The sequence below is a fragment of the Euleptes europaea genome, chromosome 4 (assembly GCF_029931775.1).
Source record: "Euleptes europaea isolate rEulEur1 chromosome 4, rEulEur1.hap1, whole genome shotgun sequence".
Taxonomy (NCBI): Eukaryota; Metazoa; Chordata; class Lepidosauria; order Squamata; family Sphaerodactylidae; genus Euleptes; species Euleptes europaea.
The window spans coordinates 36,138,198-36,158,671 of record NC_079315.1 but is presented as its reverse complement, the minus strand read 5'-3'; the positions used below and the strand labels follow the sequence as shown (position 1 = coordinate 36,158,671).

Sequence of the window (20,474 nt, the reverse complement as noted above, 5' to 3'; positions counted from 1 at the left end):
TACACAGTGGGGGAAGACAAGGCATAGTACAGACATTAATGCTGTATGAGTTATTGGCTATACAGAGCTCTGGTTTTGCCCCAAAGGTTCGGGTGGTGGCAGAGCCTTTTTCACAGTTGCCTCATCTGAGGCTCACCATTGTTCTTCCCATACAACCTACAATTTTGGAGAAGGCATTTAGAAGCTGATACTGCTGCTGGCAGTTGCCTTGGGTTACCTTCCAGTTCCTTGTTCTGTTGGATTTTGGTTTATATTGTGGTTTGATCCTGGTGGTTTGTAGTTATATTTTGGATTTTCTAGTAGTTGTATTCCATTGAGATGTAAGCCTCCTTAATAATATAGACATTGAATAGCAGTGGAATGCTGTTATAACTAGGGGATCCTAACTGCTTTGGCTGTTGGGACTGTAGTGGTGCACCCCCATTGTACCCCACTCACCTTGCCTGCGAGTATCCAGGAGATGGGCTTACGCCTACTTTCCCCCCTTCCTTCCTACTATACAAGATTTTCATAATGATACCAAGGAGCAGGGCAGATTGCTGCCTATTTTCAGTTTAGTATGAGAAGTTCAAGCATGTATTACTGTGCCCTTTTCACCCTAAATGATTTCAATCTTCATTTTGTTTACTTTTTTAGGCGAAGAGATACAGCAGCTGTGCATTCAAATAGCTGTGACCCAGTCCCCGTCATCTCAGAATGCTGCAATGCTTTTGGGGATGTGGGTAGCGCCGCCTCTAGTGTACAGTCTAAATGTACGTGCCACGTCTGAGGCTTTTAAAAGCTAGTACTAGATGTCTGTCTCTCTTTTTGCCCCATCTGTAGTTTGTCTACAGATTGCAAAAGGAAAAATCTGAAACTGCAGAATTTTTAGATACAAGGAAGCGGTATGCCTCCACCACCACCGCTTTAAAATCATGATTTCTTCTTCAGTGGATACGTATGTATTTATACCCGACTGTTTTCCCAAAGGAGATCCAAAGCTGCTTACTGCACCATTCCCCTTTTCCTCCATTTTACATTTGTAAGATCCCTGTGATGTAGGGTAGGCTGAGAGGGGGGCTGGCTCAGGGTGCCCCAGCAAGTTTCCTTGGCAGTGTGGGGATTTTCAGCTTGGGTCTCCCACATCCTAGTCCAACTCTCTAACAACTGTACCATGCTGGATGTTCACCAGACTTCACAGGTCTATGTGGATTGGATATTGACTTTCTAATTTCTGTGATGTGATTCTCAGGCAAGACTTTGGATTTTTCTAAAAATGTGTAGGCATGTCATCCTCAAAAAGTGTCAGACATCTTTTCAAAGGAGGAATGTGTGTGTGTTTCTGTGGGTGGGTGGGTTTGTGTGTATGCTTGTGTATGTTTAAGCATAGTATTCCTCAGGGCTCCTAACAGCCTCTGCTTTGTCCTCAGATGCAAACCAAAAAATTCCTTTTTACTTCTTTGCCGCTGTGGATGAAATATGTTGCGGAAGACAAGCTGCAGGCTTTCACGGAAGTGTTTATGGTGCAGCATTTTGAAGCAGAGAACTACCTGGAAAACCTGGAGTACTGCCGCAGTATTTTGCAGGGACTCAGCCAAGCCATGAAACTTCCCAGCCCTGCCCAGTGCAGCTGGAGCTTTCTCTGCAGGGCCGTTGAGAGAATATTTGGGCTTTTGCCTAATGAGATTCGGGTAAGGAAAGTAAATATTTAGAGAATTAGCACAGTATTGGAAAAGGGCATCTTTGGGGAGGATAAGAGTGGCTGGGTTCAAGGAGTGGTAGAGGGGAATAGTATTGTGCCAGAAATACACAGAAAAACCATTGATTGTGAAATTCAGAATGCAGCTTCTTATCCAGATAACATTACCTTAAATGAGTTCTCTCACAGCTTCTTATTCTTTTTGAAATATGTATGAACTAATTTTAAATCAACTCAAGGAAGGGAATCTGCTTCTTGGATGATTATACACAGTTGAAAGAGACAACTAACTGTTGTTTCTGTTGCAGCAACAAGGAACCCTTTCCATTGGCTGAAAGTAAAGCAAACATACACATAGGTGAGGTCACTGTTGAAACTGAAGCACAGAGAGGCTTGAAGCCAAAGCCTGCTTTCTGCTTACAGTCTTCTTTGTCCCTTGCAGAGGTGGTCCTCTGCTGCAGACCCAGTGCATCCAGTGCCGGGCACTTTTTGGCACCTTGAAAGACACTAGTCTGGTATGAGTGGAAGTGCCTAATACTGGTGGAATGTGCTCTGGAGCAGAAGACTGCTTTTGCAACAGATCCAAGCCAGAGTAAACAGGGACAAAACGTTTTGGTTCTTCTTTTTTTTATGCCCTTTGGGACCCCATGGGAGAAGTGCTCCAAGGCAAAGAGGTTTAGAAATTGTGTGCTAATTACCTAGTAGTTAATATTTCTTGAATCTTTGGAAAGTGTTCAAGGTGCCATACAGCAACATAAATGCAATGAGAAGAGAGTAAAAAAAAATCATTACTGAAATTCATAAAAGCAACAAAAGCAGCACAAAGTAAAAGATAAGCAAGATAAAATGGATTTTGTTGAAGAATTCAAGCAACCCCTCCCCCCACCAAAGTCGCTCTAGGGACTTGCATTTCTAGTGGAGCATACTAAGTGATACCAAGAAGGAAGGTGACTGGGCCATTGTCCAGATATGTTTGCTCTATTGAATGCATCTGATTATAATTTCAGATGCAGACTGGAAGGAAAGAATTGTGGTTTAATTTTTACTTCTGAAAAACAGCAGCAGACTTAATGGTCTAAGGCCATGGAGTCTGACTCCATGTTTCCTAAGTGTTTGATACTTGGGACACAGGGTGGGGTGTTCAGGTAAAATTGGGACGCACATTTGACATTTAAGAGGGTTCAAATAAGTCTGCACAACAGCCAAATATCTTCTTTGCAGCTGCACAGCAATCAGTTTATGGTGCTGGGCCTGTGTCTCACCCACTTCTTTGGCCAAAGCTTTCAGGTGATGTTTCTGGGATTCCACCATACTTGCCAAAGTCTGCATCCAGGAATTCTTCCTTCAGGGTGATGTTTCTGCCTTTGTATTAGTGAGGAAAAAGAACATATGCACCCAACATAGTGGCTAAATCAGGGATGTTGAACTCATTTGTTAGGAGGGCTGGATATGATATAAATGTCACTTGGTTAGGACGGACCACGTGTACCAAATCAAATGAATAAATAAATACCTTAGATCTGCTCATCGATCATTTTCTACATCAAGGAAAAGAGAGAAGGAGCATTCATTCACTCACAGGATGGTTTTTGTCAGTTTGCTGATAGTACTACAAAATTTATTGTCAGTATATCTTTCTGATAAGCTCAGAAGAAGATAGTCAGGGAACATAAGAAAAGCAATGCTGGATCAGACTAAGTTCCATCAAGTCCAGCAGTCTGTTCACACGGTGGCCAACCAGGTGCCTCTAGGAAGCCCACAAACAAGATAACTGCAGCAGCACCATCCTGCCTGTGTTTTACATCACCTAATATATTCGACATGCTCCTCTGATCCTAGAGGGAATATGTATGCATCATTACTAGTACCCATTTTTACTGGTGGCCATGAATAGCCCTCTTCTCCATGAAATACTGCTGCAATCATACTGCCTTGTCAAGAGCCCAACTTTCACGCTAAGATTGAAAATTGAGATGGTAGAAGTAGACTCTTTTTTTAAAAAAACACACCCTTCTGGTGTTATTGATGAATGTTCTCCTGACAGTTCTGAAGATGGACTTGAGAGAATGCAAGCTGTGCCATTTTGAACGCAGATGGGTGGGGCTTGCAGGCTCCCAGGCTCTGTGTTCATATTGGAGGGGCTTGGGGGCTTGCATGCTCCCACATCCACCTGGACTTGGGAGCATGCAAGCCCCCCCCCCCAATCTGAACACAGGTGGACTTGGGAGCATGCAAGCCCTGCCGAGCTGAATGCAGTGCTCCCTCCTGGGGCACCGATACCCCACCCTGCAGCTGACCTGCTAACCTGTCCTACTGATCTCTCACACTACAGAACTTCACTCCCACTTCTCTGCCTCATTCCCATGCAGTGACTGTGCTCCAATAGGAGGCACAGTTCATCATCACCCAACCCCTTCCACTGAAACACACCCTCAACCCCCGAAAAGGACTTTAACTAGGTGGGGTGCAGGGGGTGGCTCGGCTCAGGGGGCTGGATAACAGGGCCCAAAGGCCCACAGGCTGTGTCTTTGACATCCCTGGGCTAAATTTTTCAAGGCACACTTGAGTGCATCTCATCGCACAAGTGCTGCCCCAACATGCAGTTTGAGAATCTACACCAGTAGTCTATCATTTAACTATAAGGAACAAATAGACTACTGTTTCATCTTCTCTGCAGTCTTGGGGCAGTTGTTATCATGAATTTACCAGATTTGCTTATCTCTAGGCCTCATCCCTTATTAATTTTCATGCCTAACAACATTAACAGAAAATGCCTGACTAGATTTGACACAGCAATCACGTGCATATATTCACATATATGCCTTCCTTGTTGACTTATCATATTTGGAGGTTTATATTTTTTACTCAAAGACAGCATGGGGGAAAGGAGACCTTTGTTATGCTCCATTGCTTCAAGTCATTTCCTTCCCATCTCAGCTAAAGCTCCCTCTGCTTTATACAATAAATAAATACATGGACTTCTTACCATATTTTGTCTGGCCTTTAAATTCTTCCTGTAACACATCTTTGGAAAGAAAGCTGGCCATTATTCCTGGAAGTGGACATGGATTGCCAGTGACGTAGTGGCTGGGGCACAATAAGTTGTCAAAGTTAAGCTTAACAGTTTTGAAAGAACAGATATAATATTCTTGATTTAGCAACACAGTGAGCTTTGCTTGGTTTAAACCACACAATCCTTTTTTTCCTGTTCAGTCGAATGAAGTAAAGATGTACATAGAGGCAGCAAAATGTCTGTCAGAAATGGCAGATACGGAGATTGACCGAATTTCCCAAGTCTCAAAGGTAATTACATTCTGTCTGTCTAGATCTGCAAGATAAAAATCCCCCCCCCCAGACACACACACACACACATACCTGGTCTTTGCTTTCCTTAGACATGAATAGGAACTTGCCCACATGGTTTTCCTACTGGGAGCAATAACAGCTGGGTGGGAGGTGATTTGTATTGAACAAATGGTGTGGCTACTTTCATTATTTACTATAGTGCATTGATTTCCTGTCTCTCCAGAGAGAACATCCCAGGGCAGCTTAAACAATTGATCAACAATTAAAACAAGTACCAACAATAAAATTATAAAAACAACCCGGACAAGCAACAATATTTTATTTATTTTAAGCATTTGTATTCCTCTTGTCTCCTAAATCCAAAGGCAGCTTACATATGCAATGTCGGGTTATAATAAGAAAACAGTAGATCAAATTATGCCATCAGGAAATATGTCACCTACTTAAACAAACCACATCAAAAGCTACCCACTAACCATTATAAAGTAACCTGTTGCCATTGTCACTTCCTGGCCTTGGACCGGTGGGCCTCTGGAGGTTTGGCCTTTTCAGATTTCCATCTCTGGTCAACCTTCTTGGCGAAGACATTTTATAGGAGCTAGTTATTGCATTAGGGTGCCATATATGTTTAAATTAGGGTTGCCAACCTCCAGGTACTAGCTGGAGATCTCCCGCTATTACAACTAATCTCCAGCCAATAGTGATCAGTTCACCTGGAGAAAATGGCCACTTTGGCAATTGGACTCTATGGCATTGAAGTTCCTCCCCTCCCCAAACCCCTCCCTCTTCAGGCTTTGCCCCAAAAATCTCCAGATATTTTTCAACCCAGAGCTGGCAACCCTAGTTTAAGTTTGTTTTGGCTTTAAGCTTTTACTTGTATGTTTTAATGTTGATGTAGTATTTATATGGCTATTGTATTCATTCTGTTGGTAACCGACCTGAGCCCAGCAGTGATGAGGAAGGTGAGGTGTAAGTTTAATAAATTAATCATAATAATACTAGTAGTAGTAGCAGCAGCAAACATGAGAACAGCTGAACAGCAAAATACCAACAATATCAAACATAAGCAGATGAGTGTTTAGTTATAAAGGAGGCTAGTCCAGTGGCGCATATGAAAAAATAAAGATGTCCAGAGAAATGTGATCCCCACTGGCCTTAATGTTAAAACATACAAGTAAAAGCTTAAAGCCAAAACCAATTTAAACTGGGGTTGCCAGCTCCGAGTTGAAAAATACCTGGAGATTTTTGGGGCGGAGCTTGAGGAGGGAGGGGAGGGACTTTACACAACTTTAGGCTGTGGTTTTCCTTGGGGGGGGGATCCTCCTCTATATTCCTATGACCAGTCTCTTCTGCAACTGCCTGTATTTCCTGCCTTCCAGAGGGCACAAGCAACACATTTGCCTCTCTATCCTGCTGGCGTGCCACCTGTTACAAAAGGGCATGTATATCCCCTTTTGGTATGGTAGAGCCTCTGCCCTGTCACCATGTTTCCAGAGAAAGCAAGCAAAATATTTGCCTCTTTAGCCTGCAGATGCACTGCCTTGTGGTTGAGGCAAATGTCGTATTCCAACTCCCCACACCTGAATAGTGATGATTTCTGAAGATTTCCAGAGTGTACCAAATGTTATTTTTAGCGATTAGATTAGCTACATTAGAAATTATGGGGGATTCAGTTTGGGTCTTGATTACTTAATTACGAAAGGCACATCCCTAATGTTTCAGTAGCAAAGGGATTTCCTAATGACATTCTTGATGATTTCTGCCTTGGTCAACATCTCCAAATCAGACATTATTCTAGCTTTGGGTTAACTATTAAAAACTAATCTTAGACTACTTAGATGGCACTTGTAATGAGTAAATACCGCCATTTAAACAAGTAACACCATACTATTTACTCTTTGTTGTGCCCTAAGATACAAAGTGTTCATGGGTAAAATGGTAACTTTGAGACCCCCAGTAGCAAAACAAAGCGTGAAAGACGTGTGTGTATAAACTTTTTCTTCGTATTGTGTACAGTCATTTTTAAATGCATTGAAAATTTTTTGGGTACATAGCAGCTCTTATTTCTCTTCATAACACAGAGATCTTTAATTTCTGCATTGTATATTAATTGTGGTTTGCACTGCACATGTAATGGGAAACCATAATTAATATCAAAAAGAGCAACAAAGGGGAGGTGTTGATCCAAAGAGGGCACAGTAGGTAGTGTGGATTCATATGCTGGCTGCTGGTTTTTAAACCAGGGCTGTACAGAGCCAAGTTTACAGTTGTGCAGGGCTTGTGTGAAGCTCAGGGGCAGCACTGAATTAAAATGAAACATAAGAGCAACAAGCTCTGTCCTAGACATAGCACTCTCCGGTTCATAGGGTACCTTTGAGGGGCAAATTTTATACCATGCTGCAAAGAATATCCCCCCCCCCTTTTAAATCTACTTTATGGTTTGTTTTGCAGAACAATTTGGAAAAAGTCACTTTTGTCAAAGTTTATTTAGTTTCTCAAGGCCGATTTCCTTTGCTGAGATGGAATGAAGTGATTAGTATTGCGGCAGGGTATCACCAGAAAGAAACAATTGTATGGATGCTACTGCACAGCTTCTACCAGGCACGAATTGTGAGCCATGAAAACACAGGTAAGTCAGGAACAGCAACATATGAGGTTATCCATCTGTGACCTTTTGGCATGTTAGTAGTAATAATGAAATGCTCATATAAATGTCCTTTTAAGAAAAAAACGGGTTTTTGTTTCTGTCATGAACTCAGGTTCTTTGATAGAGCAGTTGCTTGGACAAAAGATACGTCCTGACAGTATTGTTAAGATAAAATCGAGGAGGCCCCTGGATGGCCCACCCTAAATTCCTTGTAGGAAGAATGAGATAAAGATGGATGTATTCTGATTCAGCCCTATTAACCAGGGTGAGGATCAAGTTGTTATCTAGGACCCAGCTGATGTTCTATTGCTAAAACTAAGTTTTCACTGTGGGCTGTATTTCACGGGCACTGATATTAAGCATTCTCTTGCCCTCCCAAACTGAGGTACAGGACATGATCCCTGAAGAGAATTCTAGGTGGAAGTGTCAGTTATAACTCACTTCCAGCAGGAGTTCTGCCCCTGGATCCTACTGGTGCTTAGAAAGCTAATTTGTCAGAGTTTGTCTATTTCACATGTTTTAGCAATCACTTGATGACCCAAGGTTTCCAAACTAAACTACAGTAATGTACAATATGATTAACTTCTTCCTTGTGACAAGGGGAACTGTTGTCTATAAATCACAGAAGTTTAGAATTATTTTATTCTAGTTCTTGTCTTCTTCAAATGCAAGTGTCAGCCAGTTTTGTCAAGTAGTGTTGTATGTTTCTCAGTCATTTGACTCGTCTGTTGGGGTTTGTTTCCTAGGAAGTATGTAAAGAGGATTGTAGTTTTAGTCTCTGTAAGAATCATATATCCCCCTTACCTCTGTTGTTCTGCTGTGGTGGTAATCTAGGCTCATTTTCATGAAAAACTGGTTTTTAAATTGATTGGCTGTGCAAGACTGTGGATAATCATGTTCCAATTTTCCTGCACTTTTGTGTTGCCTGTGAAGAAACACATTTTATCTGAAGTATGTTCTCTGTCCTCCTTGTACCATTTTGCCCCTGATATATTTGGGAGTGGCTTTAATTCCATTTTTCTCATCTTCCTACTCAGAAATACTTCTTTGGCCACTATTAACTAGCCTCCCTCCCTTCCTTGATCACTTCTCCTTTTCTGTGCCCTTGACCATCTGGGGCATGACTAGTCCCTTGCCATTCCCTTTTCCTCTGCTGTCTGATAAAATAGACAGCTCCTAGAAAATAGCAAATGAAGGGGTGTCTTTTCCCACATTGCCTAGGTGGCATGTACAATGGGAAGACATAACTTGTGAATAGTGGCAAAGCACATTAATTGAACCAGGGAAGGATTTTCCACTGAGGGAAGGGCACCTTCAAATCTGGGTGGTTCTCGCTGCTTGCCTGGGGAGGCAGGAAAGAGTTTCCACTTCCTGTTCCATGAGCGGGAATCCATCCCCTCAGTTTCTCTTCCTGCCTCGCCAGGGAGTGCAAGCTTGCTAGCAGCTCTGCAAAACTATTTTCCTCTCAGATCATTTTTTTTGCCTATCTCTTACTATTGCCTCCTGTGACTCCTTCCCTCTCTGTCTGACCCTTTCCTTACTAATTTTCCTGACCCCATTATTCCTACCTGTCCTTTGTCCTCCTCTAACAACAACAAAAATTGTGAAGAGACAAAATGGCCAATGTGTCACCGAGACAAAAGGATGACTTTCTCTCTGAGGGAGAACATGACAATGGGCAGTTCACCTCTGAGCAGGTGATGGCCTGATTCCATCTGGCAGCCGCAGATCGAGAGTCTCAGGAGGAGCTGGGTGTGGCCAAAAGGAAGTGGCTGGGAGAGCCGTGGCAAAAAGGCGCAAAAATGGCAGCGGTGCCCAAAGCAGCCGCAAAAACACTCCAATGAGTCAAGGATGGCTTTGGAGGAGCGCAAGACCTGCGAAAAGGCCCATGGAGATCCACAGTTGGTAATGAACCTTCTAACCCTTCCTGGGACGAAGAGTGGCATAGGCAGCTTTCCCAGAGAGATCTACGATGTAGTGGGGAGAGCCCTCAGGGATCATTTACAAAGCTTACAAGCCCCTGCTACCTTGTTCCTTGCTGGCTCCCAAGGATCCTTGGATAGCTCTACCCAGCAGGAAGACCCTGTACAGCCTTACTATAAAGGGGATTGGGAGTCAGGCCAGGAGGGTCATCAAAGGCCATGGCTAACTAAAACTGCCAGGAAGGCTGGTGGACAGGCTAACAGGGAAAGCATGCAGCCAGATTACCCCGATTCCATGCAGGGCTCTGATATAGAAGACAAGGAGGAGGGGGAGTTTTCTTCTGACGAAGAAATGCCACCCACTAATAATAATAAAAAAACCAGGCTTTTTTTCAGTGACGATTACCAGTCCTTGCTAACCAACAACATGGCCAGAATGAGGATCCAAAAGGCCAATCTGGACCCGTGGGGCATAAGGATTATTTTCCTGCAGTCCTAGATCATAGCATAACAGTTCCTTTCCCAGCCTATTTCAAAAAGCTGATGGCTGCTGAGTGGGAGAAACCCACTTCCAATCGTCAGTTTCATATTAATGTCACAAAGTTTTATACCTTGGATCCTCAGGCCATGGAGCTTCTTAACGTCCCTTAGGTAGATGGTCCTATAGCAGCTCTGCAGTCTGCAGAGCTGGTTTCTGATGATGGCATGGGTACTATTAAAGACCCCTGGGATAGAAAGGCCGATTTCACTTGTAGGAAAACATACGAAGCAGCAGCCTTTGCGGTGCAGGGCTCCGCCACTGCATCTATTTTTGCCTCCCTGGTCTGGTTAAAAAAGCTCATCCAATTGGTTCCTAATGAGAACAGGAAGGTGGCGGAAGGTTTCAGTAGTGTTTTAAAGGCCACAAATTTTGTGGCAGATGCCACCTTAGATTCAATGACATTTGCAGCTCGAGCCTTGGCATTGTCTACAGCCACCAGACATGCACTTTGGCTTAGGGCATGGCCCACTGAGCATAACTCTAAGAGTGCAGTCATGGCATATCCTTTCCGGGGGGGGGGGCACCTTGTGTTAGATGCCTTAGATAGAATATTAGTGGAAACTCAGGACAAGAAAAAGGCTATGCAAAAATCCCTATGGAGAGATGGAAGGACTTCGTCGTCGTCATGTCCTTCTTTTTCGATCATATCACACCTTCCCAACGTTTATCCCTAAAATCAATACTCCTTTCCACAGGAATCAGGAGCTACACTTACTGTCCTTTTGTCCTAACCCGTCTTGCCAGAGAGAAAAGGACTGGAGCACCCTTGATGTGTGTAGGGCCTTAAAAATCTACATAGCCATAACGGAACCAATCAGAAAAACTGAAGTGTTGTTCATTTCTCTGGCGCCATCAAGCAAAGGTAACAAGCTTTCCAAGTCAGCCATCAGTCAGGTCATCAGACAATGCATAGTTCAGGCCCACACATCCAGACGTATTCCTGATGGAATCACTGCCCATTCCGTACACAGTGCAGCAACCTCAGCAGCGTTTGAGAGACAGGCTTCGGTAGAAGACATTTGTAAAGCGGCTACTTGGACCTCGATTTCAACTTTTGTCCGTCATTACAGAATAAACACTTTCTCATCCTTAGATGCAGCATTTGGAAGGAGAGTGCTTCAGCATGTGAAACAAGTGTGATTATCCCCGCCCATCAGAAACAGACAGCTCTTGGAGATCCCAGATTTGAAGATGCCCTTCTCTCAGTGGAGAATGAACCTTGTTTACTCACCGTGAAGGTTCCTTCTCTCTGAGGTAAGAAGGGCATCTTCCCTGCCCGGAAGAAGGGACTGAAGAAACAACCGATTGGATACACCTGCCTTCAAGCAAGACTGATGAAACTCTCACATGTAAAAAAAAAAAAAAAAAAAAAGATTGAACAGGGAAAGTTATGGTTAACTCCAAAAGAGGCTTAGTCACTAACACTCTAATATTTGTCTTTCTGCATCTGTCACTGTCGCTCAGCTTAGAGGTTGCGCTTAGCTGTTAGCTGACTCTATAGTTAAAGTTAGCAGTTTTTTCTATTGTTCTGGTTTTCTTTGTTTCGTTTTCCTGTTCTTTCATTGTTGTTATTAGCTCGGTAAGAATAGAAACTGAGGGGATAGATTCCCACTCGTGGAACAGGAAGCAGAAACTCTTTCCTGCCTCCCCGGGCAAGCAGCGAGAACCACCCTGATTTGAAGATGCCCTTCTTACCTCACAGAGAAGGAACCTTCATAGTGAGTAAACAAGGTTCATTCTCAAGTTGCTTAAAAGGTGAGATAAATTTAACCCAGTGAAGAATGACCGATAAAACTCAGTTTCCAGTCTTTTACAATGCCACACTCTTTATGTGTTTCCAGCTCTTAATGCTGTCAGTTGCTTGAGATACTTCATGGCCTTTTTTTGGGGGGGGGTTGTTTTGTTTTTTTGTAAACTGTATACTAGACTTTTAAAATATTGGGGACACTCACCCACTGAGAAAAGTGAAATGAGCACATAGGGTGAAACTGACAAAATTGTGGTTTTCTGATGTGGTATTTCGGCTGCTGCTGTATTCCTGCACTGTCAAAGAGAAATAATGTAGTGTCGTTTTTCTTTTCCAAGCCAGTGACTTGCTCCATGAAACCTCCAAGGTTTCTTTGACATACTTTGTAGTCGCTTGACCATCCCACTCCCATTGGGTTAATAAAGTACAGCTTTTGTTCAGGGAAGTTTTAAAGTTCCTGAAAATGTATGCGTGATTTCAGCTTAAGACTTTGTTTTTATTTTTATAGGAGTCTTAAAGAGAACGGAGTGGCTATTGGAACTGATGGGCTATATTAGGAATGTTTCCTTAAAGATGACGGCTGTACAAAACATGGCTCCCAAAGAGGTAGATGCCAAAAAAATAATTTGTGCGTTTTGGAACAGGAAAACATTGTGGTTTATGATTTACGTTCTGTCTGTGGAACATGTGGGTTTCTTTCCTTGTAAAAATGTCATCTTGTTACTTACATAATGAAAATGTCAGATTGCTGACAAAATATATCAAAATGATCTTCAGAACACATGTCTGGAAATTGACCATTTGAGCTGCCTGAATGTAAGAACAGGAATGGGATATGAAGCGAAACTATTGCTTTAGATATACATCTAGTGAATTTAAAAAGCTCTGCGCTGTTGAACCCATCTATGCAATCTGCCTGTTTTATTACCTCAGTTGGATTTATAAAAAGACAGGATCGCGTGCTTTTCACTAATACTATTTTTGCATCCTAAAAACTAACCATGCATCATTTATTTGCAACTAGAGTTACAAAAGGTGGGATCACCCTTAGTGGTGATGAAAGTAATATATAGCATTTTTATAGACTCGACCTAATCATATCACTGAAATCCAACAGAATTCAGTATTACTTCAGAATAATGTCTAACATTTGGTATTTGCATGTTAAAGTGTTCCAAATACTTCACACTGATTACCTCAGAAATCCTTACAATAAGAGTGTGAATTTGGATATGCTGAACCAAAAAAAAACAAAACAAAAAAAGTTGAAAAAGCTGTTTTAGCTATTTTTCAGCCAAAAAGAGAGGCACCATTTTAATGAAGCTGAAAAGGCAAAGCTGAAAAAAGCCAAATTTTCGGGATTTTGCAACATTGAACTCTTTGGGGAGACTTTGTTGGGCTCTGGGGAGCTGTTTTTTGTGGTAGAGGCACCACATTTTCAGTGTAGCTTGCAGGTGCCTCTCTTAAAAGAGCACCCAAGCTTTGTTAAGTTTGGGGCAGGGGGTCCAATTTTATAAGCACCCAGTTTTTCTTCAATTGAGGGCTCATAAAATTGGACTCCCTGACCCAAACTTCACCAAACATGGGGGTTCTTGTAAGGAGAGGCACCTGCAGCTCCAATGAAAATTTGGTGCCACTACCTTGAAAAACAGACACACACACACACACCCCAGCCCTGGAAAGATTCGCCAAAGGTTGACATGGAGCCGTTCCCTTTGAAAGTTAAAGGGAACAGTTCCTGTGTTAGTTAATGGGAGAACTTTGCAGGGCTCTATGGGGGCTATTTTTTAAGGTAGAGATACTACATTTGCAGCACAGCTGCTGGTACCTCTTCTTAAAATAACCCCTGAGTTTGGTGAAGATTTGGTCAGGGGGTCCAATTTTATGTGCCCCCAAATTTTCCTCCTTTGTTTCCAATAGAAGGTGAATGGGGGCACCCTCTTTGGAGCCCATAAAAATAAGGAGAGTCACCTGCAGCTACGCTGCAAATTTGGTGGCTGTACCTCAAGCGCCCCCCAAGAGCTCTACAAATATTTCCCATAGGGTTTAATACACCCAAACATTTTCAGATATTTGAAAAAAGCCAGGAAAAAAACCATATTGGTATCTGGATTTGGCTTTTTTCAAATTTTCTGAAAATTTTCGGGGCCAATAAAACCCGAATCTGAAAAATATCGGAAAAATGGTGCATACCCCTACCTTACAACAATTGGAGTGTGAGACAAACCTGTGCTACATATAGATGTGAGAACAAACTATGGCTGGGAAGCACTGGTTGGCTTCTTTGGATGAAAGGATTTCAACCTGTGAGCATGACTTCCTTGCTTGCCTTTTTCCACTTAAAGCATTTGTGGCTGTAGCAAAGAGGGGTGAGAAAGCTGCACTCCATTCACAGAAACTCTGGTAGATCCAAGCCCATGCTTCAGTTAGTCTGAGACTGAGCTGCAGAAATCTTGAGGCTTGTACGTTTCTTCCCTCCTCCCCTTGCACATGGTGTGGAATTTGAAGACTTCCAGGTTCTTGAGAGTCTGCTGTTTCTCTTCATGTCTGAATTGCCCACAACAGCAAACTGGGTTTTTTTTCTGGATTAAACCATAGTTTGATATCTTGATTTGGAGGGAGGATAACAAATCATAGTTGGAACAAACTGAAGATTCTCAGGAAGCAAAAAGTATATGTGGAAGAGAGCCGAATGCTCTGCTTGCAGGCTAAATGGTCGTCTGAATGCAACTGGAGTGATGTACCCAAGGCCACTTATTGAACTGTCTGCAGAATTTCTCATTCACAGCTAAGGTTTCTTAGGCGCTGTGCTTCAATAGTTTGCAGTTATGGATGAAACCTTTGTGTGCAAAATGCTTTCCAGATTTTGAGGGAAGACCAAGGCCTCTCCTGCACCTGTTTTACAAGTGTGTAACTAAAGTTGGTTTGTCCTTTCAGCATTGAGTAAACTAGTTTCCTTGACCAACCTGGAATTATAATGTATTATTTTCTATTTGAACAGGTAAAAAAAATTAATATCTGTACCATTGAAAGATTATAGTTTCTCCTTTCTCCTGTTCCTGGCACACAAATTTTCATTGTGCATTCATCCACTCTCATTCATAGCATTGCTGTGCAAACTAAAGGTGCCAAGACCTTTAAAATTGCCTGGAAGTAATTTTCTCCTTTTGAGCTCAGTAACTTGCAAATTGTTATGACTGGTTTATATGCAGACTTTGTCATGCTTACTAGCAAAATGTGCACCTGTTTCCTGTTTAGGCTGTCAACTTCCTGTTGTGGATCTTTGCTGCTGCTGTAGTTGCCTGGGCAGACCATGCTGCACCAATGCTGCTTGGGCTCTGTGCTGACTGGTTGTCTGGGGAAAGTGAAACATCAGGAATCTCTGCAAACTACTTGGGCAAACGTCCAGTAGATACTCTGGCTGTCCAAGAAACTCTCACTCTTCTGCCAAGTAGCTTAAAAAATCTGTTGGCTAAAGAGCTTTGGAAAGAACAAACACAAAAGGTACAAAATGTGTTCCCTTATAATGGTTTCTGAAACATTCTGAGGTCTTCCTAACTTCACATTGAACCTGAAATCTTTACTCTTCTTATTGGCTGGGTGATTTTTAGGGTTGATGCTGTGATAGGTTCTGTACACACCATAGACTAGGGTGTGTGTGAACACATAAAAACCTTCCATAAAGCCAGATGTCATTAGAAACAACTTACAAATACAAGGTAAATTGTCATCAAATATAATACAAAAGGGGTAATGAAGTAGTTTAAGAGATGTCTGGGATAATTTTAAAAAATGCTTCCATCAATATATGTCATTTTCAACTCTGCCAGATCAGTGGATACTTAAATCTGGAGCCATGAACAAACAAGACAGATCTTTCTACAAACCTGAAAAATGCCCCAGATTTGGATGAAAACCTGCAATCTAAAAACATTGCATGGGATTGGGGATAAAAAAAACAACACACAAATGATAAAAAGCTCTCCTGCATCCTTAAGAAATAGATGCTCTCAGGGGTTGTTGCTAGGCAACCACATCAGTATTGCCAGCCTTCCTGTTTTGATTTCTTTCAGTAACAGTCAGGGATTGGGCAGGGCCCTTTCTGGGTCAGTTTTTGCCTTTGAGGGAGGAGGCCAGGCCTGGCAGCAACCACCAGGTGACTTGCTACCATGCGACTTGCATGACCAACCCAGACCCAATTGCTTGCTACTGTTCAATACGAGCCATCTGGCAAAAATCAGTAGTGGTTAGAGTTTCAGACTAGGATACGGGAGACCCAAGTTTGAATCCCCACTGCTCTGGAAGCTCGCTAGGTGACTCTGAGTCACTCACTCTTTTAGCCTAACCTACCTCACAGGAGAGGAGGAGAACGGGGGGAAATAATGTAAGCTGCTTTAGGTCCCTATTGTAGTGAAAGGCAGGATATAAATGTAAATAAATAATAAATACAGCTGAAGATAGGGGGCAAACAGAAGGTTGGTGGATGAGAGGGACAGACAGAAGCAAGGAAAGGTGAGAATATGGGGGCTGCCAGAAGAGAAAGAGGAAATGGCAGGTGATACAGGGAAAAGTGAGTTACCTCCAGGGTTGCTAGCCTCCTGGAGATCTCCCAGAATATAGCTGATCTCCAGGATACAGTGATCAGTTCCCCAGGAGAAAATGACTGCTTTGGAGGGTGAACTCCATGGCATTTTACATGTTGAGGTCCTTTCCCTCCCCAACCCCTGCCCTCTCCAGCCTCCACCCCCAAATCTCCAGGAATTTCCCAACCCAGAAGTCCTTGCAAATTCCCCACTGTGCAACTGGATCCAGCTCAACGAGCACCACTCAACAATTCTCTTGGGGAGGCTTCCAGGAGGAGGGAAGAAAGGAAAGCTGAAGACAGGAGAGGGTATATAAAGATAGATTAGCTAGTGTGTGGGAAGGAGAGGAGGAAGCAGAGAAATAGGGGAAGCTGTGGATGCTTTCAGGAATGGGAAAGAAGAAAAAATTGGAGGGGAAAATGAGATGCCCCTTGTAAGTCCCTGTGGGTTCCAGCTTGTTTTTACTAAATACCTGTTAAGAAGGGGCTTGAAATTGATTTCCTTTTGTAATGAATTCAAAAGTTCCATGGCCATCACTGAAAAGGCCCTGCATTAGATTCCCCAACAGTTTCACCTTTGAAGTAAGGAAAACCTAATGAGCTGCTGGGCTGACTTAAATCAAAAGGCAAGCACACTTGTGGAGCTTAAAAAGGAAACATATGGAGATAGGTAACCATTTATTTGCTGTACATGTCACTTACATAAGCTAACATTTCTTCATGTGGGGATCAGATACAGTTCACTGTAGATTATCATGACAAATTAGTGTAGTTGAATAAGTCTGCATGCACTGGGTAAACAATTTTTCCCCATTCTCATTCAGTATCAGTCCAGAAAATAACTTACTTCTGCCAGTAGCATAACTGGTCACTTACTGAGCTAGTTAATTTGCTCAGATGAAGGTTCAATATCCCTGAAACCTTCAGTGGGTTCAAACTTATAAATATTGTGAGCTTTGGTGCAGGCTGTCAAAAGTTTACAAGGACCAAATGACTCAAGGGGGTGTCCTGCCTTACAATTGAAAACCACAGCACCAAAACCTAACATGAGAGAACCTAAAATGAGAAGGGTTTCATTACTGATACGTCAGCTACGCCAATAATATCTAGACTTTGTATAAGCTCTAAATAACACCACAGTGCTTGCTGTTTTTGATTTTTCTGTACTACTACATTACAAAACAGCTAATGAAAGGAGACTTAAAAAATCATCGTCATACCAATTAGTGGTGACAAAGTGAATCACCTCCCAAATATATATCAATCAAAGCCAGAAAAGTATACCACAGTGAAGTCTTAGCTGACTTTACACTGCTGAGTTGATACTGATTTTCTCGGCAGGGCACTTTCACCACACAGGGTTTCTTGTGCTTTAACCATGTTTTGTTCACCATAACTAACATTAGATCTGAATACTGAAACTAGGGTTAAGCCAGGATAAGAAATCATAGCTTGAACTAGGTTTTGCAAACCAAAGTTATGCTTGCATTGAGAACCATGGCAGTTTCCTCGCCTCACTGAAAAGTAATTTAATAACTTTCTTGGAGGGAACAATCTTATTTTAAGTAAATTGAATCAGTATGTTGTGAGAGGTGTTTTTGGCCCAAATTACACATCACATGCAAATGTACAGTAATGAAAAAGCTGCTTCTGGTGGGAGCAATCAGACACAGAAAAACTTTTCTCGTCTGCCATTTCCAGCCTGTAAATTCTACCCTAATAGTAGGAAAGTTGCTCTGAGGAAGCCACAGCTTCTCCACTCCTGATACCCACTATCAGAAGCAGCTTTTGTTTCAAAATGGCCCATTGGACTATCGTTGCATCGTCTACATTTAATGCAGAGTTTGTGCCTCAGACATCTTTGTGCACTAAACAACACTGATAACTTTTTTCTGAACTTAACCCAAACAAGGCTAAGGTATTCTGATTAGAACATAATTCTGATGTCTTAATTTTTAATTTATTCCTAGTTTATTGACTGGCTGGTTAGTATAATGGAGAGCCCAAAAGAAGCATTGTCCCACTCTTCTAGAGATCTTCTGAAAGGTAATTGGGGAGTTTGTGTTGTTTTTCTATTTGCTCACATGGAAAGAATATCAATGATATATTTCAGAACATGTTATGTCACTTTAAAACATACCCACACTACCCTGTATTTATGAAAAAGGTACAGTTTTGGTATGAAGATTCCCCCCAGCAAAGAAATCTTTTTCCTATGCTGACAATGATTTTTACATTTTTGGCCATATTTGTATCTTTAAGTATGAATAAATATTTTAGTTGGCATTTTTACTCCAGTTATTTAGACCTGGAATTTTAAACAAGATAGTTTTTCACACCCTTGCTCCAGAAGTAAAAGTCACTAGGCTTATTAGACTTTATTTGTAGCCAGGTGGCCCCAAGTGGATGGATGTTCGCATCTGCACACTTCTGCTGTATTTTCAGAAGTCATTAATTTGCTCCTGAGTTAGTTAAATGGTTGCTAAAAGGTTCTTGACTTAATTTTGTAACTTGCTTCAGAGAGACTTCTGGATGCAGTTACTTGGGGAGGAGGGGCATGGAGAAACTATGTAGAGCAAATCAAGGATTCTCTAAAGAGCACCAGCAGCGTTTAGAAAATTGAGTCTTGATCCACCACTTCTGTGATGAGAATTTAAATGGATTGACATGTTCCTAGCAAATGGCCAGTTAGCAACCTTGAAAGCAATTTTTTTTACTGTGCACACATAGTAGACAGCCAACAGCTTAGGTCAAATCGACACCCAACTTGATAGGATGTGTTAACTACTTTTTCGACTGCAGAGTATCCCAGTCTTGAAACCCACCTGTTTGGACCTTCAGTTGTGAAACCCAAAGCAGGTTGACCAGTCCCTGAGTTTGAGTATCCAACTAGCCAATGGAATAGGGGTGGATCTCTGGTGTTGCAGCCTACATCATGTTTGTCCCCTGAGTGCTTCCATATGTTGAGTTAGATCCAACAAAGTGTTTACATGGATGAAAGGATTTCTGTCTGTGGACCATAACTTTCTCACCCCTCCCCCTTCCCACTGCAACCCAAAATGCCTGTTGGGGCTTTCTCACTGGAAAGGGAGAAAATTATGCTGTCTGGATAGAAATCCTTCCATCCACAGAAATGCTCCACTGCATCCATGCCAATTATTTATTTTTTAGCTGCATGATACTTTGGGGACCTTTTCTCCACACCCCTGTAAATAAACTAAAATGTTTCTCTTTTGAACCATTGACTCAATTTTTCTGTGTTGTCTTCTCTCAGCTACACTGTTGGCCTTGAGGTCCCTCCCTGAGTTTAAGAAGAAAGCCGTATGGACAAGGGCCTATGGCTGGTAGCCACATGGTTCGCTGATGCACCAGTATTCAGAAACTAGTGAGAGAGGTGATACAGCTGAAGTGTCATGTCAAGCCATAGAATGTTATGAGATTTGTTTCCTGAGGAAGATGCTTAAAACTCTTTGACTGTGCGTGTATGAGCAGTGGAGAAAAGCAAGCACATTTCATGACTGGATTTCCCTTGAAGGAAACTCGGGTCTGAACTACATGTTGAGGAATATGCTGATGATCACAGAGTTCACAGAGAATGCAACAATGGTTTTACGATGAAATGGAAGAAAACTTTCTGTGATCTGATGACAAAATTAAAAAGAAAGGCTGCCTTGAAACCTTGACTATTACGTATGTGTTGCATGTTAGAAGGCATTCAGTGCACACAATCCAGCTGCCAAACATTAAAATTCACAGGTTCCAGATACATCTCCAAACTACAGAGGTTGATCTAATCCAATATTTTAAAAAGCCTATTATAGATTTTTCCCCATATAAAAATTCTGATTCCCTAGTAGCTTTCTCTTTCTTATGGGTGCATTGTTTCCTTTATAACAAGCCCTTCAGCTTTTACAGCGTCAAACTGACCTTAAATAATCTGATTTGGGTTCTAGCTTTAAGAAAAGTAAGCTATGGACCCCTAATTCAGCCCATATAAATGCTTTGTTTCCACATCTATGCATCTTCAAAGATCAGCAGTTGGACTGTCAGG

The 20,474-nt window shown here is 42.1% G+C and overlaps 1 protein-coding gene across 3 annotated transcripts in view; it reads left to right on the top strand.

The window, feature by feature from the left end:
* FOCAD (focadhesin) overlaps positions 1 to 19,801 on the top strand; it is a 161,658-nt gene extending 141,857 nt beyond the window's left edge. For 2 of the 3 annotated variants that reach the window (XM_056848241.1, XM_056848239.1), the window contains 8 exons: positions 637 to 752; positions 1,410 to 1,670; positions 4,892 to 4,981; positions 7,436 to 7,613; positions 12,350 to 12,447; positions 15,100 to 15,345; positions 18,394 to 18,469; positions 19,698 to 19,781. In XM_056848241.1, the coding sequence (XP_056704219.1) occupies positions 637 to 752; positions 1,410 to 1,670; positions 4,892 to 4,981; positions 7,436 to 7,613; positions 12,350 to 12,447; positions 15,100 to 15,345; positions 18,394 to 18,469; positions 19,698 to 19,771 (1,139 nt within the window). In that variant the 3' untranslated portion in view covers positions 19,772 to 19,781. Of the gene's footprint in view, positions 1 to 636; positions 753 to 1,409; positions 1,671 to 4,891; positions 4,982 to 7,435; positions 7,614 to 12,349; positions 12,448 to 15,099; positions 15,346 to 18,393; positions 18,470 to 19,697 lie in introns of all 3 variants that reach the window. The other variant, XM_056848240.1, reaches the window with a different exon arrangement.
* The last annotated feature ends 673 nt before the right edge of the window (positions 19,802 to 20,474 follow it).